The sequence below is a fragment of the Lycorma delicatula genome, chromosome 13, assembly GCF_047948215.1.
Source record: "Lycorma delicatula isolate Av1 chromosome 13, ASM4794821v1, whole genome shotgun sequence".
Classification (NCBI taxonomy): Eukaryota; Metazoa; Arthropoda; class Insecta; order Hemiptera; family Fulgoridae; genus Lycorma; species Lycorma delicatula.
Genome location: NC_134467.1, coordinates 44,492,299 through 44,510,069, shown reverse-complemented (window position 1 = coordinate 44,510,069; position 17,771 = coordinate 44,492,299). Strand labels below are relative to the sequence as shown.

At 29.9% G+C, this 17,771-nt stretch overlaps 1 protein-coding gene across 2 annotated transcripts in view; it reads left to right on the top strand.

Moving 5' to 3' along the window:
• The window catches only part of PAN2 (PAN2-PAN3 deadenylation complex catalytic subunit PAN2), an 81,993-nt gene that overhangs the window by 22,418 nt on the left and 41,804 nt on the right, over positions 1–17,771 (top strand). For both annotated transcript variants that reach the window (XM_075380887.1, XM_075380888.1), the window contains exons 5-10: positions 4,183–4,379; positions 6,354–6,561; positions 9,169–9,452; positions 13,526–13,622; positions 15,210–15,518; positions 16,515–16,766. In XM_075380887.1, the coding sequence (XP_075237002.1) occupies positions 4,183–4,379; positions 6,354–6,561; positions 9,169–9,452; positions 13,526–13,622; positions 15,210–15,518; positions 16,515–16,766 (1,347 nt within the window). The remainder of the gene's footprint in view (positions 1–4,182; positions 4,380–6,353; positions 6,562–9,168; positions 9,453–13,525; positions 13,623–15,209; positions 15,519–16,514; positions 16,767–17,771) is intronic.

The following is a 17,771-nucleotide window of genomic DNA, read 5'->3' as shown; positions in this document are numbered from 1 at the left end:
ATTACAGAATATGTCAGTAATGCAACAGTTTTACAGTTACACTATGTTTATTGATGTTATGTTTATAAGTATATAATTGTTAAAAAAGGTGTTTTAAATTCTCTTGTTTTCAGACTTTGTTAAATTGAAGATTTTCATATTATTAGCCTATATGTAGTTTATTTGTGTGATAAATTGTAGATTTTCAAAATATTTATTTGAAAAATGTATATTTATGTATTTCTCATTTAATATTATAATTTGATATGTTAATTTCAGCTTATATTCCTTGTATAAATTCTGTATAGAATTAAGTTATGTTTATTTCATAATTTCATTTAATTTTTTAAGGTTATGATTTAAGAAAAGGTTAAATTGTTTTTTATCTAATTAAAGTCCAATTTCTTTTGGCAAATACGAGCTGTGTGTCTTTTTATTTTTTGTTAACGTTACCCAACACATACATATTTAGATTTTATGTTTATATTATAGTTTATCATGATTTTATCGTATAACAGATAGTCCATATTCATTTGATACATTATCCACATATGGTTTCCAGATTCACATGCCAATTATCACTCTCTACACGTACAATTAACATTTATTTCTTTATTGAAAACCACTGCCATCTTTAGGAACTATTTTGTGCAACAAATTTTATCTGTAATAATGGACTGCATTTACTGATTCCTTAATATCATTATTTTGTGCAATTATATTTAAAATTACTTTATATATTATTAAGTTTTTGTAAAGAATAACAATTAAAATAATAAATTGATAATTTTATTATAATTTAATATTTTCATATTTTTTATTTATTAAAACTTCTTTGGGAGATTTCAACTAAAAGAAAAATTGAAATAGAACAAAAGAGTATTTGTCTTTTATTATATATACGAGTATGTAAATAGAGGATTGCCTGGAGGCCATGAAAATTAATTTTTTTGGAAACATAAATTTTAAAACATATCTGGAACAAGCAGGAATTAGTAGTGGAATTTACTAATTTTGAACAACAATAAAGGACCGATATCTATTTATTTATAAATTTTTTTATTATTAAAAATGAATTTTTGTATTTTTAATCATAAGAATGTCAAATTTCTCTTAAATTCATTGATGGGTTGGGATATTTTTTTGATTGATTTAAGGTTTCTGCTATTTTTATCTTTGTTGAGTAAGGATCTATCTATCTTATATGAGGCATGCACTAAGCAGTTCGTTGGGGTAATGTGATCAGAAGTTTCATTGGTAACTTTTGAATTTATTAAAGCTAAATTTATGAACTGTTACATTTTACAAAAATCAAAAAATGCGTATTTATTAATGAAACTTTGTATTACATATTTCCCAAGTATACCACTATTTTTCTACATATCTGCCATTTAGTTCCAAGGATTTGGTCAACTTTCATTTCTTGTGTCGCACGTCCCTGCTGCCATCTCCTTCGACCAATTCACATACAGCATTTTTCACCTATTTGTCAGTTTATAAGCGTTTTTCAATTATATGGTCTATCAAAAGGGTAAAAAAAAGAAGTCACTTGGTGCCAGTTTGGGACTACAGGCTGAATGGTTCAGAATATCTCAACCAAAAACTGTTGAAGAGATCAACTGTTTTGTGTATGGTGTGGGGATGAACGTTATCATGCAATATATAGACTCCCTTTGTCAGTTGCCCTCTTCTTTTGTTTTGAATGGCTCAATGATGCTGTGGGAGGGTTTTGTAGATCTATCAACATTTATGGATTGATCTGGAGGCAAAGAACATAAGAAAAATTCTTTTTGATCCCAGAAAAATGTTGCCATGATGTTTTTTGCAGACTATTTGCTGACAGGAAACCAGTATGCTACCTCTGCGTAAATTGCCTTTTGGATTCCATGTGTTGTGAGCCGCCCGGGTTTCATCCTCGGTTATAATAGATTTGAATTCTTTACCCTCGAGCTCATAACAGTCGAGATATTCCCAAGCACAATGAACTAAATTTGTTTTTTGTTCTTCTGTTAACATTTTCAGTATTCATCATGCACCATTTTTGAAAATTCAAATGGTTGGTTACTGTTTCATACAGCACAGTTTGATTGATTTCTGGGTATATTTTATGAAGTTCGTCTAAAGTCAAATGAACTTTGTAAATGTTTCTTCTACAATCTTTAAACTTCTTACACCACTTTATTACTTAACATGTGACATCATATTGTCATTTACAGAAACAATCTCACTGTAGATAATGATGGGCTTTTTATTTTTAGTGATAAGAGATATCGGATGAGGGCCCGCATTTCACACTTGCACTTTGTACTTCCACTCACGGGATCGAGAATTGATGGTTTCTTGTTAAGATGTGATTCTAACATAACTGATCAAGCTACTGACCTCCTAGTTTTTTTTTCTTTTCACTTTGACTTCTCTTTCACACAGTAGTGCCAATTTTGAAACGAAAACTTTCCTTTGGAAGTACAGATGTATAAACATGTTGTATTTTTACTTTCTGAACACACCTCTTACTACCCTTTCTAATGTGATTGTTTTATTCAACAGTTGTTTGTATCTTTTACTAAAAATATATGTATTTTATAATGTTTCCTAAGTAGAATGCAGTAGAATTATTTTAATCTATTTATGTATTTTCTTATACCAGTTGTTAAACTATGGGGATCCTTAAATAACTTTTCAACTGCTTAACGTCTACAAAAGAAATTTACAACATGTACCTATCTCAGAATGATTATTTGTTTTTGTATAAGACTACCATAACCCCAAACATTGAGGGAGTTCACGTGGGGACAATTAACAAATTTTGAATGGAAAGGGTAGGTTGTGTTAAATCATTTTAAAGGGCATTGAAAAACAAAGGTTTTAGTATAAAAAAACTTGAGGCTACAGTCTAAATAACCAAAATGGCAGCAATTTAATGTTTTTCATGGCTAGTCTCAAATGTAGTCAACATACTTTTTAATTAACTATTACAGTAAATACCTAAAAAGAATTAATTATTTAACAATTACTTTTATCCCAAAATGGTTTATCCTTCTGTATGAGACCACTGCTTGGAATGTACTATAGCTTCTTTTGAAATCAGCTGTTAAAAATATTAAATGACTGCCATTTTAGTTAGGATTGTCATGCACAAAGTTTTCTTTACATCAGAACTTTTGTTTGTCAGTACTGTATAAAATGGTGTCAGAATCCTATTATTTCATTTAAAGTTTTTGAGTTGCCTCCCCACGGGAGGTTGAGGGTGTGGTGGTATCATCTTAAAAAAAAACGTTTTTGAGGTAGGGGCAATTGCAAAATTTGATTTTTTATGTTTAATTAACTATTGGAAAGTTAAGTGTTAAAGTTAAAAGTTTAAGTGTTCCCAAACTTCATTAATGGATTGTATATTCTTTTCTTGGTATCTACTAATAATGATTTTTTTTAACAATCACAATGTGCATCTAGTTTTAAGTAAAATTTTTATAAACGGTTTTTGAGCATAACCTTGTTTCCTTTAACTTTTGTTAATATAGGGGCTGGGGATAAAGAGGCCTAAACCTCTCTATCTTCTGTTTGATGTTCTTATTTTAACTGAACATATTTTAAAAAAGAAAATGTTAATATTACAACATTACAGTTTGTTAAAGGAATAAATTGGAAGGAATCTGTAGGAAATTACAACAGTTTAAAAGCATTTCAATTACAATGATTGCAGAGATTTTAAATACTACCACGGTTTGTAAGAGTTACTTTCTCTAGTCTGTACTGCCAGATTCCAAATTTTGGTGGATATGTTTTGAATAGTTTTCTTATAGTCAGATTTTTAATCAGATTGCCGTAGATGGATAAAGAAGGGGGAGAATTTGATGGATGTTAGATTACTATACAACCTATGGCAATCAGGTAAGCATATGCTTTATATGTTTTTTGTACAGTACAGTTCAACTTACTTCTTGACATATTTTATGAGGTTTGTTCAATGTCAAGTAGTAATTTTCACGAATCAGCCATTCAAGTTCGTCAACAAACTCGTTTTGTTCACAACGGTTTTACACTCCTTCATCGTGAATGTTTCTTCTACTCTCTTTAAACTCCCTGCACCACTTTGTAAAAGTTTTTGATATTGTTTTTAATAGTTCTTTAAAATTGTCCTAGATAAATGAGCTGTATTACTTAATATAATTGTGTAGATATAAGTTTACTTTTATATTTCAACAGGTGGAAGTTGGTGAAAATGGTTGTGCAATGTTACGTCAACATCCTAGATTTATTTGTTGCGGTGATCCCACAGGACAAATAACATTAAGAGATCCAACAACTTTGGCTATCGAGCATTCATTGGAAACGCATACCGGTAGTTTATCAGATTTTGACGTTCATGGAAATCATCTTGTGACATGTGGATTTTCGAACAGGTATATTTATTGTTTTAACTCGTTCTAGTCTCATAGGACCACACATAAGTTTACTATTACGATTTCTTCAGTTGATCTTCAGATCTTCATGTTGTGTTTTCCCTGTCTTCTCAGTATTTTTTATCATTCTGAGTGCATTTCGTTTCTTCTTTCTTTCTTTCTTTTTTTTATCATACCTCTATAATCACTCCTATTTTCTATTTCTTCAATTTTGATATATTTGTTTTCCATGTTCTCTTTAATTTATTTAAACCAGTTTGTTGTCTTTGTATGTTTTTCAAATTAGTCTACTAGCTAATTCTTCGCTAATTTATCGTATGTTTTATCTCTTAGTATGTTTTATATATATATATATATATATTATTATTATGCTTTTACGGCCAACATGGGACCACTTAAGTCAATTTAAGTTGGATCTTTTCTGAGAAAAGCGTGTTATTTTACTCTTTCGAGCTGCCCAGTATTTCTTCATCCGTTCAGATCTTGCTTTCTTTTCTTCATCCGTAAACACCCTCTTCGATGTATTTTGTCGTTGTCTGTCTTTTGTTTAAATCTAATGCTTTTGTCTTTTAGCTTTGTAATTTTTCCAGTTTTATTCTGTGTCAGTCAGGGAAATTCCCAATTCTTTCATATATTCTCTAATTTCTTTGATCCATCCTACTTTTGGAACCAGAGCTTTTCAATGATATTTCTTGACAGTCTTGTTTCCGGTGTCCTTATGAGATGAATAAAGAAAGAGATTCTTTTTTTCCGCATAGTATCAGTAACAGGCTCTATTTCTCGATACACCACCTCATTTGGCACAATCCACCATCGGCCTTCTTTTTGGTGTTTTTTATTGATACACGTTCTGACAATTCTCCTCTCTATTTTCAGAATTTTTTCAATTCGGTGTTTCTGAGTGATTTTGAAAAGGGTCTCGCTTCCTTAGGTGACTTCTGGCTGTACTACAGTTTTATAATGTTTAAGTTTTGTTTTAGCAGAAAGGCAGTTTTTGTTATATGTTGACCAAGTTAATTTTTGGGATTTAATCATTTTATTTGTCTTGTTTTGCCATGTCACTTTTTCATTTAAATTATAAGTTATTATTTCCCCTAGATATTTAAATTGTTTTACTATTTTAATTTTCTGACTGTTTACCGTAATGTGCTCTATTACCAGAGGATCTATGGCCATTAGTTCAGTTTTTTCGAAAGAGATATGAAGCCCTATCTTTTGTGCTAGGTTTTGAAGGCTCATGATTTGTGTTTTGGCTTCTTGAATATTATTTGCTAAAAGAGCGATGTCATCTGCAAATCCTAGGCAATTTAGTGTGATGGAGTTTTTCTTAGTACCCATTTTTATATTTTTGGGATTTATTTCATACCATTTTCTCATGATAAATTTGAGGGCGCAGTTAAAAAGGAGTGGTGAGAGGCCGTCTCCTTGCCTCAATCCAGTTTTTATGTAGAAGGGTTGAGAGAGTTCACCTCTGAATTTCACTCTGGACTGGGTATTGGTTATATATTATATATATATATATATAAAATTGGAAATACTAAGATATATAAATTGAAAGTAATTAGAAGAAATAAGGCAATGTAACATATATATATAATATATAATATACAGTATCTCTTTCATAATATGATCTGTACCATATTTTTCTATCAGTTTCAGAATCATCATTGATTTTTTTTATCTCGTTTAAAGTTTTTCTTGGTTATTTTCTTATGTTTATGTATTTATCTCTTTTGTCATATTTTTTTAATGTCTCTTGAGTTGTAATGTTTAAATTTATAAAGTAGTATATTTAAAGTATAAAATTATAAAAATGTTTTTCCGGTTTATTTTTCATTGAAATTATTTTTTTTCATTTTGCTATTTATAATTTCAGATAATTTATTCATAAATTTTGTATATAAACATTCATATGGATTCCTTGCCATATTTGTTTAATAAATTTATATAATTATATTTCTTAATTTTTTTCAGGCAAGGTGGTTTAGGTGTTGACAGATTTTTAATGGTTTATGATTTACGAATGATGAGAGCTATTAGTCCGATACCGGTGCTGTTAGATCCGTTATTATTAAAATTTATGCCTTCTTTCTCATCAAGAATTGCTATCGCATCAACAATCGGTCAGTTACAATTAGTCGATACCGTTACATTGTCTGAACCAGATCTTACTGTATATCAGGTAAATTTAGTTATTATTTATCTATGTAAATAGATTTTTATTTGTCTATCTCTTTGTTGTAATACATATCATGTACTTATTTATCCAGTGCTTAGATCATTGATATGTAGCATTTCAGACTATTTCTAATTCATGTGATTTTTTTTTTGACATGCTAACTTTGTATATAGTTTTTTAGATGTACACAATCTTTAATGGTGTCCTCTCACATGAGTCATTTTATAAAACAAATTTTATAATTTTTATTTTACTGTGAGTATAATTTTTTGAATGCTTCCACCGTTCACTTTTGTATATTTTTGTCCTCTAATAACTATGAGCTATCTTTTCAACATACATAGTACTGTCAATTGTTTATAATTTTCTTTTTTAAATTTATTATGAATAAATTGTTAGATGGAGTTGAGGGGTTAACGACCTCTCTACAGAGTGTCTGTGAAAAAATGGATCTTTTCAGTTTTATTAGAAAACATTAAAAGGGATCTGTAAACAAAGTAAGATGAAGATATTTACGAGGTATATCGAGAAAGTATTTCCATTTCTAAATATTGTCGCTGTAACTCTTAAGATTGTGATTCTACGCAGGTGTTTAGAGTCTCCTGATATGTTACGAAGGGATTGACACCTTTCTTATTCATTTATGTAGACTGTATGTTTCTTAGCTCGTGTTTATAATGTTATTCTTAGTCCTTGACTGTCGTGTGAGCCTCACACTGCCGCTGTCCAATTTTACTCAAATGTTGGGTGACACCCGCGCGCATGTTTGAACTATAACTCGACTGTGGAGGTAGCCCTGACTTTCATTAAAACACCAATTTGTGCTGCTCTCTTTTGGCTATCTTTTGAAGTAATTCTAAAACCTTGTTGCTTATTACTACGGCAATGAAGTTATAATTTCATAGGGTGCCCAGTTCTTAATTTAAACGTGTGTTCTGTTTTTCTTTGTGTTTTCATGGTGGCTTCTTGTTGGCGATTTCTAAATGATGATTATATTATTATTGCAGCTTTTGATATTGACAGTTTTAGTTCTTCACCTTCATGGACAAATGAAATTATTCAGAATGAATTAGACAAAATCATGATTGAGGTAGGGGATGGTGGTGTTGGTAATGGATTGTGGTTTATAAGATGAATGGAATATGTGCTCCAATGATTTTCCCGGTTTTTCTAAATTTCTGTTTACTCCGGTTCAAGAACCACAGAATAATAGTTGTATTAAATCCCTAAAGTAATTCTAAAGACTGTGCTTTTTATAGAAAAGTTAAAGAGAGAAGGAAGGAAACAGTTTTCTTCTGTAACATGTACAACTGTTAGCCTGGCCCTCATCCTGGAGAGTATTTTGAAAACTAATCATACTCTAAAAAATACAAATAAAGTAAGAACTAATTTAAATACCAGTTATATGTAAAAATAATAGAAATAATTGTACCAACCTGTATTAAAAAAAAGATTAATATTGACATATCATAGTAGATGATAATGTTAGAAATTATATACGAATAGATAGGTAGATGAGGTATAAAAAATTCGAGGGCTACAATTTTTATGACTGTTTGATGACAAATAGCTTCAATTTTTACTTTGTTTATTAAGCCTGGCATGGGATGTTTGTTATTTGTTAATATGGTTTTGCCATTTTCATTAGTAATTTTTGGCTCACTTCAGATCATTTACAACTAATTTATGTTTTTAACTTTAATTTTTAAAAAATTCAGTGCGGAATAGTATTTATTTTTAATGGAGTATAAATTGATGAAACTTAAAGGGTTAGGTTTGGAAAAGTTTACATTCCTAAATTAAATTTTGTTTACAAATGCAGTTTTAGAGCTGTAGTTAGTCTCTTTACAGTTTGTAAAAAGATCCTTAATGCTTAATTTTCTGTAATAACAATATACCTCCCCAATTTTTTTTTCTTAAGTAATAATATTTCAAACATTTTTGAAGAGTTTTAAAAACTTGCTTTATACTTTTTGTCATACTTTAATCAAATTATTATCATACATTGCACGAGTTTAATTTGCAGGTTAATTTGGATTTCAAAAGATTTTTTACACCCTCACCCTTAATTTACCCCTGTACAGGGGGATGTTTGACAAAGTAATGGTGGAATATTGTATTGTCACCTGACCTTAGTAACGGTTTAGAATTTAATCATTCGGCAATGTTAGGAAGTACGTTAAATTAAGGATGCAAGATTTGAGAACAACATGAAAAAAATTGAAAAAAACATAAATTAAAGAAAAGCAAGTAAAAATCATTTTCAGTTTCAGTTAAAAAGTATATAAAGTGTATAAAATAGTGAAATGTAAATGGAAAGAAGCCTTTTGTAATATTAAAGTTGTCTGATTTATATAATAACAGTTTGGAACTAACAAGTTCATTTATGTAGTTTTTTAATTATTTCTTTTAATTATGTTTACCTTAGTGTAGTTCCAGAGATAAGTATTCTTCTGTACTAATTGTATTTATATGTATTGAATCAAAAACTTTACAAGAATAACTTTTATAAGTTGGTAGGTTTTTAACTTATAAGCAGTCTCCCTCTTAATGAAGAATTGTTTTTTGATTTTTTAATGGTTTAGGTTATTTATGCGCATTGTTTTATAGGTGAATAGTGCCAATTCGATTTGCTTAGCGTTGGATGTTTCATCATCATGTCAGTCATTAGCCGTCGGGGATAGCGGTGGATCAATACATCTGTTAACATCCACACCGAACGCTATATTTAATGCATTTTCAAGGCCGACTGAATTCGCTGATCCGATCGAAACATATCCACCAATTAATATTGAAGATCGTTTAGCTATATTGTCTTCGGTACCATTACCTTATTTGCAGACGAATAAATTACTTTCTGATTGGCCTCAACAATTTCTTAATAAAGTTTACAGGTATGTTGAATTTTTATTGAATTTATACACTTGTACGAGGGTAGTTTTGTAAGTTAGTTAAGGTTAGAGTAAATTGATGAAAAATCTTTAAAAAAACATTTAAACAGTTATAAAAAGGTAATATTATTGATCTGAGAAATCCCCACTCTTGGCAGCAGAGTTAACGCTTGCTCAACAAGCACAGTCCACTGAGCGAGTCGAGTGTGAGCAGTTCAGTCGAGATGTAATGACTCTTTATTATCACGTAGACTACTTTTACAATTATTAAAATCTTTTTGTATTAAACAGTTTATGCGTTAATTACATTAGCTAAGTTACTTTTGTGTTTCATTTTTTTTAACTTATTATTAATACTAAATTGTATTTGTTGGTTCTCTGGGACAGATATTTTTTTTTAGTATAATATTAAATTTAATTTTATGTGAAGACTTTTATAACTTGATTAAATAATTTCAATTTGGATAAACACACTCAACCATGTAGATTCTAACATAATTTCAACATTTTTGCAGTTATTAATGTTGCAGCAGCAACGTTTGTCACTTTTGTTAAAATTAAGATTTATATTTACAACTTTATTTATTATTTTCTATCAAAGGAAGATTATAAATGAATTAAGAAATTTAAAAAAATCATACAGATGATCTGCCATTTGCTAACGTATTGTAAAATTTAGTTAAAAAACCACTTCAGACGATAGAATTTTTGACTGTTTAAACATAAAATAACTTATCTAGATATGATAAATCCAAGAATGTAAGTCTGAATGGGGCTTGTTTTGATGGAGAGTTTAGATGATTATTGAGAAATTTACAATATAAATCCGGTTTAAATTATTGTAAAAATTACGTCTTGCTTACTTCAGAGTTGTAAAAGTTATAACAGTATACTTAACTTGAAACTGCAAATATTATTCATTACACATCTTTGAGATTATAATTATTATTATAGTTTAGTATTACTGTTAAAAGAGTTACTGTTTTTAACAATGAGTGCTGTCTGAAACACGATTCATTATTCAAGTGAAAAAATTGTAAATTTTTTAAAAAGTAGTGTTATTTATAAAATTAAAAAATCTTAATTTATGTGTGTGTTTGTATTTATTCTGTAATTAAATATAATCTTTGTTAAAAATAATAGTCACATATTCTTAAAAAAATAATAATATCCACAGTTTCCAAACTAGACGGCAGAACTGTTTTCATGTAATTCAACATAATATTTTGGCTAATAAGAAAGGGTCTTATTATGTTTTCTTTGCCCTCTTTTATTTTTAATTACCAAACCACTTAAAAAATCTTCCATTTATTTACTTTAAATAGAATTAAAAAAATCTATTTTACAAAAAAAATTCTTCTTCTTGATGAACTTTTAAATAATAATAAATAAAGATCTTTTAAGAACCTTCAACTTTGAAAATGTCTATTTAACTTGTAAATAATATGCCCAAACAATTTTCATTAATGCCTTCTTAATTGTTAATTTATTTTATCGTTATTACTTTTCTGGCATCACAGCTCTAGAATTGTGCTGCAAGAAGGAAAGTATGAGTCAGTCAAAAAATGGGGTATGGTTTTTTATGCATTATTCAATGTTTTATTAAAATTTGGTACAGAGACTTGTGTATATAGGGCGATTTATTGGTAAATGTTTGGGGTGAATATCTCCAGGGGGTAGGATAGATAGTTTCTTTGGAATTAATCTTTTCAAAACTTGAAAGCGTAACCAAACTTTATATTAAACTCAGCATATGTATACATGTTTGTCATGTCGTTTAAAAAAAATTTGCTTCTAAAATTCTTTCTTCCCAAAATATTAACAAATGCTATCTCTTTATTTATTGCATATTTTTTTTTGCCGAATTCTTTTTATGTCTGTCAAGGCATAGTAGTAGTAGTAGTAAAAGTGAACAAACCAAATAGTTTGGGGACATATTGGGGATGGGGGAGCCGATCAACGTTCAAAAACATTGATTTTTTGAATTTTTAAAACTTTTTTTGTTTATTTCTAATGTATCGTTATTTTTCCATTATGTAAGAACAAATAAGCTATGCCAGGAAAGTATGACAACTTTTTAATATGTATTTTTAGCTTTTTATAACATTTTTTGTATTTACCTTAACATTAGTTTTGTTCATTAGTTTGTGTCATGATTAGTGAAGAAATGAAGTTATTATAAGAGTTTATCTTTTCCCTATTATTTTTATTTTGTAGATTGAAGAAGCAATAAAGGAACTAAAAAAAAGTTGGAGGTAGAGTAAAAATTTCAGAGACTGATTAGCTTCTGAAATGATTATGTTGATTTAAACTAGGATTGGATTAGAAATAATTATGTTATAGATTGATTTTTATATAGGAAATTCAGTTAGAAGATTATTTGGAAACTAAGAAAGTTAATTAAGTGTGATAGATGGAGGATAGCTAAGAATCAAATATAAAGATGGGTAATATAATTTACAAGAAGTTACATACTTTAGATCCAGAGTAACAGTACATGGTGAAAAGATAAAGATGCTATGATTTGCTGATGATATAGTAATTCTAGCCGAGAGTGTTTGGAGTGTCGCTTTATATGGAAGTGAAAGTTGGACAATCGGAGTATCTGATAAGAAAAGATTAGAAGCTTTTGAAATGCGGTGCTATAGGAGAATGTTAAAAATCAGATGGGTGGATAAAGTGACAAATGAAGAGGTATTGCGACAAATAGATGAAGAAAGAAGCATTTGGAAGAATATAGTTAAAAGAAGAGACAGACTTATAGGCCACATATTAAGGCATCATGGAATGGTCGCTTTAATACTGGAGGGGCAGGTAGAAGGAAAAAATTGTGTAGGCAGGCAACGTTTGGAATATGTAAAATAAATTGTTAGGGATGTAGGATGTAGAGGGTATACTGAAATGAAACGACTAGCACTAGATAGAGAATCTTGGAGAGCTGCATCAAACCAGTCAAATGATTGAAGACAAAAAAAAAAAAAAAAAAAAAAAAGCCGAGAATAAAAATGATTTAGAAGAAACAATGAAAGCATGAATGAAGTCCTACGCAAGAAATACTGCATGAACATAAAAAAGAACAAAACGAAAGTAATAAAATGTAGTAGAAATAATGAAGATGGACCACTGAACAGGAAAATAGGAAGAGAAAAGATTATGGAGGTAGAAGAATTTTGTTGTTTGGGAAGTAGAATTACTAAAGATGGACGAAGCAGGAGGGACATAAAATGATGAATAGCACATGTGAAACAAGCTTTCAGTCAGAAATATAATTTGTTTACATCAAAAATTAATTTAAATATCAGGAAAAGATTTTTGAAAGTATATGTTTGGAGTGTCGCTTTATATGGAAGTGAAACTTGGATGATAGGAGTACCTGAAAAGAAAAGATTAAAAGCTTTTGAAATGCAGTGCTATAGGAGAATGTTAAAAATCAGACAAGAGGATAAAGTGACAAATGAAGAGGTGTTGTGGCAAATCGATGAAGAAAGAAGCATTTAGAAAAATATAGTTAAAAGAAGAGACAGACTTATAGGCCACATATTAAGGCATCATGGAATAGTCGCTTTAATACTGGAGGGGCAGGTAGAAGGAAAAAATTGTGTAGGCAGGCAACGTTTGGAATATGTAAAACAAATTGTTAGGGATGTAGGATGTAGGGGGTGTACCGAAATGAAATGACTAGCACTAGATAGGGAATCTTGGAGAGCTGCATCAAACCAGTCAAATGACTGAAGACAAAAAAAAACAAAAACATACTTGTTATTTAGTTTGTAAAATTTACAAACGATGGTTGAAGTAAAATAGAAATAAAACACAGGCTGAACCAAAATCAATTAATTTTCATGTAGAAAAAATGTCTGTTGATATTAAAATTTGATTCATTGACACAAATAGCTGGAAAGACTGAATTGTGAAAAATACCAAGCCCAGTCAGTAAAAAAGTAAATTAAATTACAGTCAGTAAAAACGTTAATTAGGAAGTATAATTTATATATTTGAAATTAGTATTATCCTGTTCATGTTAATTTAAGTTTAAATGATTTAAATTTATTTTTCGTATTTTTTGCTTGTTACAGACAAACTCCCCCAATTGATCCAGAAATATTACAGACAATGAAGATGCAAGGTACTATTGGTTATGCACCAAATCCTAATACTAGACTCAGAAATCAGGTGAGAGAGCGAGCGAGCATGCGTTTGTGTGTATTTACATATACAAGTATGCTTTATTTGTTTGTAACCATTGCTGAACGGCTATGTTAACGTTGTTGTCATCATTGTGGTGATGACTATTGAGGTGCTGCTTTAATTCCAGGAACAAGTGACAGGTGCCAGTGACTTGGTACAAATTGATCACCCACCATATAGCCTGTCTACAATGGGCGATCAATTTAGTTCCAGTCAACTGGCGATTATATCTTGTGTGCATTGTGCTACATGTGGCCAAACATTTTGTGAAGCAGCACGATTCCCGTACTGAGCATTCCTTCTCCTTATTTTTTGAATTGCTTGAAGCAGTTTAGTCAACAATATGTTTTTCCATTTATCATTTCACCCCGAGGCAAAAAGTCAATGAGCAACTGCCTCTATCTTATCTCAAAACAAAGTCACATGATTTTCTGTATGTGACATTGTTTGCTTGAACTTCACATTCTTGGGAGGTGTTAAGTGTTCCAATTCCATGAACTGTTGTTTTGATTCTGATGTAATATGAGATGCCCATGTCTCGTCACATGCAACAATTCAGCTTAAAAATAGATCACCTTCATTGATGTGTCTTGTAAGGAAATTCAAAATGCTGCCTAAACATTTGATTTTTTTTTTCAGCATTTTTGGTAGCTAATGTGGCTTAAATTCCAATAATTTAAGTGTACCAACACAGTCTCTTAGACAACACTTCTTGAAATTAAAGAGAATTCATTATATAGTAATGAAATCATAAACTGTCCACTCTCACTGATTTTTCAATTAACTCTACACCAGGTCATCAGTGATGACAAATGATCACCCACACTCCTTGCCACATCGTGCACCTATGTATGCCCTCTTTAAATACCCTAATTCATTTTTTCACCATTCCATCGAACATAATGTTACCCCCCGAACACTTCCTTTTATCTGTCAATAAATTTTGGCCGCTTTCGTACCTATTACAGTTAAGAAACAAATTATACCACATATTTGACAATCAGCAGCACTGTTGTAAGTCGTAGGCATTTCTAACACCCATAAGAAGCTAAAAAAAGACTAACAATCAAGTAATGGCATCATAGGAAACCAATAGACGTAGTTACTCAGCAGTATACATGTGTGAAACGACAACGACCATGGTGGTCGTTGTCGTTTCCACTGAAGCATGCAGTGGATATACGTCAAAATTGTACTTACTTAAAAAAAGATCTTGTATTATTATTTGCTTTTAATTAAATTAGTAAAGGTATTCGATTGTCTCTTAAAACACCAAATTTTAAATCCTCTATTTTTGTTTTTTCTTGCTTTCTTCTTCCTTGTTTAAATAAATAATTTAAAGAATATTTTTCTAATTTCTGAAACTACGATCAATGACCAGGAGATTTCTTTTCTTATTAATGCTTTACTGCCTTGTTCAAATCTACTTTTTTTTTGCAAAAAAGATTTAATTCAGTTAACGAATTGTGTGGTGTCATAATTTATCATTTTTTTTTTTTTTTTTTAGTCAAGCTGCTAAAAAATTGTTGTTAAGAGTTACATTAAGACTTTTTATTTTTTTCTCTTTTTAAGGTCGGTTACGTAAAAGATGGTAAAGGTCAGAATGCAACGAATAATACAGGTGGTGGAGGTGAATCAAGAACAAATAAAGATGAGCAAACGAATAATTCAGTTACATCATCTGTAACAACTAATAATACTGTATCATCGGCTACCGGTAATGGTACATTTGTTGCTATACCAAAACGGTATCGCAAAATTGAATTAAAATTTACAAAGCCTGGTGTTATTGATGATTGTGACTGTACACAGTTTAATAAGACCTGTTTTAGCGGTTTAGAAGCAACTTTACCAAATTCATATTGCAATCCTATTTTGCAGGTATGTTCTATAATTATTAATTTTGTATAAATAATAATTTTATTTTTATTATACAAGGATTGTATAAATTAACCTTTGGTCAAGTAATAAAAATAAACAAAATAAATTGAAAAAAGTTTGCTACATACATAAGTTTTATACATATTTATGTTACTTCTCGACATTGTTCCTGTCAAAATTCAAGCACTTATCATACTGTGACACCAGCTTGTTGATTCCATCCATAAGTTCATCATTGCTGTTGAAATGTCAACTACTTCAATTTTTTGAAAGATGAAAATCAATGTCAAATTAGAGCTGTAAAGGGGAATGGTAAAAAATCTGGCACTTGAGTTGTATAGTATACCCTTAGTGCTAGCAGTGGTTTAGTTGTCTGAATAAAATGTTGTTTTGCTGGTTATGTTTATGTTGTATAACTTTTACAAGGTAATCCTTGTTTTCTGTAACATAAACATAATGTTAATGTCTTGCTGATTGTTAGATGAGATTTCATCACTTTGTTTAGTTTTATCTTTATTTTCATAATATTTTTTTATTACAGATAATATACATACACTTTTGATCGGTCAGTTATTTATTAGTTTTGGTAATATAGTAGGCCAACAGTAAAAGCTAGTACAGCTTGTTTGAATAAAGAAATTATGCTTCAGATTTTCCAAAAATGACAAGGGTAGGATTATATATTTTCACAAAATGTCACGAGTTTAATGATCAGTCAGATGATTTTCAGGCTCCTGAACCACATATATGTCTGTAAAAGGTTATTACATAATTAAAAAAAAACTAGTTTTCTTTCAAAAAATCCAACAAAGAATGTTTTCAAAGTTTTTCAAAACATAACAGTTCAAGGATTAAAATGAAGTTTCAGCTTGATATTGTTAAAGAATTGTATGTAAATAAATTGTAGAGATGATTTAAGATTTATCTTTATTTTAACATTTTGGAAGTCGTAAGCTTAACTTGTGTTAGTAAATATGTTTTTTCCTCTTTTTTCAGGTGCTGTATTTTCTTGAACCTCTGCGACATGTTTTATTATCACATCTGTGTTATAATGAGTTCTGTTTAAGTTGTGAATTATCATTTTTGTTTCACATGTTAGATGTTGCTAAAGGTATACCATGTCATTCTGGAAATTTTTTACGATCGTTAAGGAATGCTCACGAAGCTACTGCACTTGGTTTAATATTACCTGATCAGAATTCTGGTAATGACATCAGGAAAAAAACAAATTTTGTTTCTCTTATACAGGTAATAAATAGTTTTTCTACTATTTTTATGTCTCTGTCTTTGTGATTATTTTTTAACTCTATTTTATTTTTTTAATATGTAATGTAATGTGAATAAGCGTTGATGTTTAGATAATTCTCAAACTATCTTGAAATAATCATGTATTTTTTATTTCTTCTATAAAAGAAACTTAACTAAATTTACTTATGAACAATTTTTACTATGACAGAAAGGCTGATCATTAATTATAAATAAATATTGTATTTAAATCAGTGTATAATTATTTACAAAAGTATGTACAAAAAAGAATAACAGGGTTTTAAAGCTATTTAACATTTCTTTACTTTAAGACTTATAACAATGAATCGCAATAAAATTGAAAGTATAAGTTCTACTGTTCTCCCTTCAAGTGTTCAGTGTGAGTCTGGTCATGCAGCATATATCCAACCACCAGGAAACTTCATTCCATACTTTAACCAGCATGTGTAGAGTAATGGAAGCGACTGATGCTTCAGTCGTGTGCCTCAAATCTGGTGGATCTGTTAGCAGCACACAATACCCAAAATCCTTTATAAAACACTGAAGAAAAATATCATGAGGTCAGATCAAATGACCTAGGAGGCCACACAGACAAGCTCTTCATTGGGTCCATGCTGATGAATCCAGTGGTTGGTAAGAATATAATTCGACTGATCCTACACAGAGTTATGTTAGTGAGGAGGTGCATCGTATTATTGTCAAATAAGATTTTTTTTTTCATCTTACAGTTGAGGAAAGAACTATACACAGAGCATATCTAAATACGCAACTCTTGTTATGTTTGTTTCAGCGAACAAGTACAGCCCATAAATTAGTATTAAATCAGAGTGTATTAAATTCAAAAAAAAAAGTTCAAGATCTGTCTACTGTTTACATATACTTTTAAGGTTTTATGCTTTGCAGCAATTTTACTATTATTAAAGAGATTAACTTATTTTTTTGAAAGGACAACTGTTTCTGCAATACTTGTTTGCTGCTGGTTTTGAA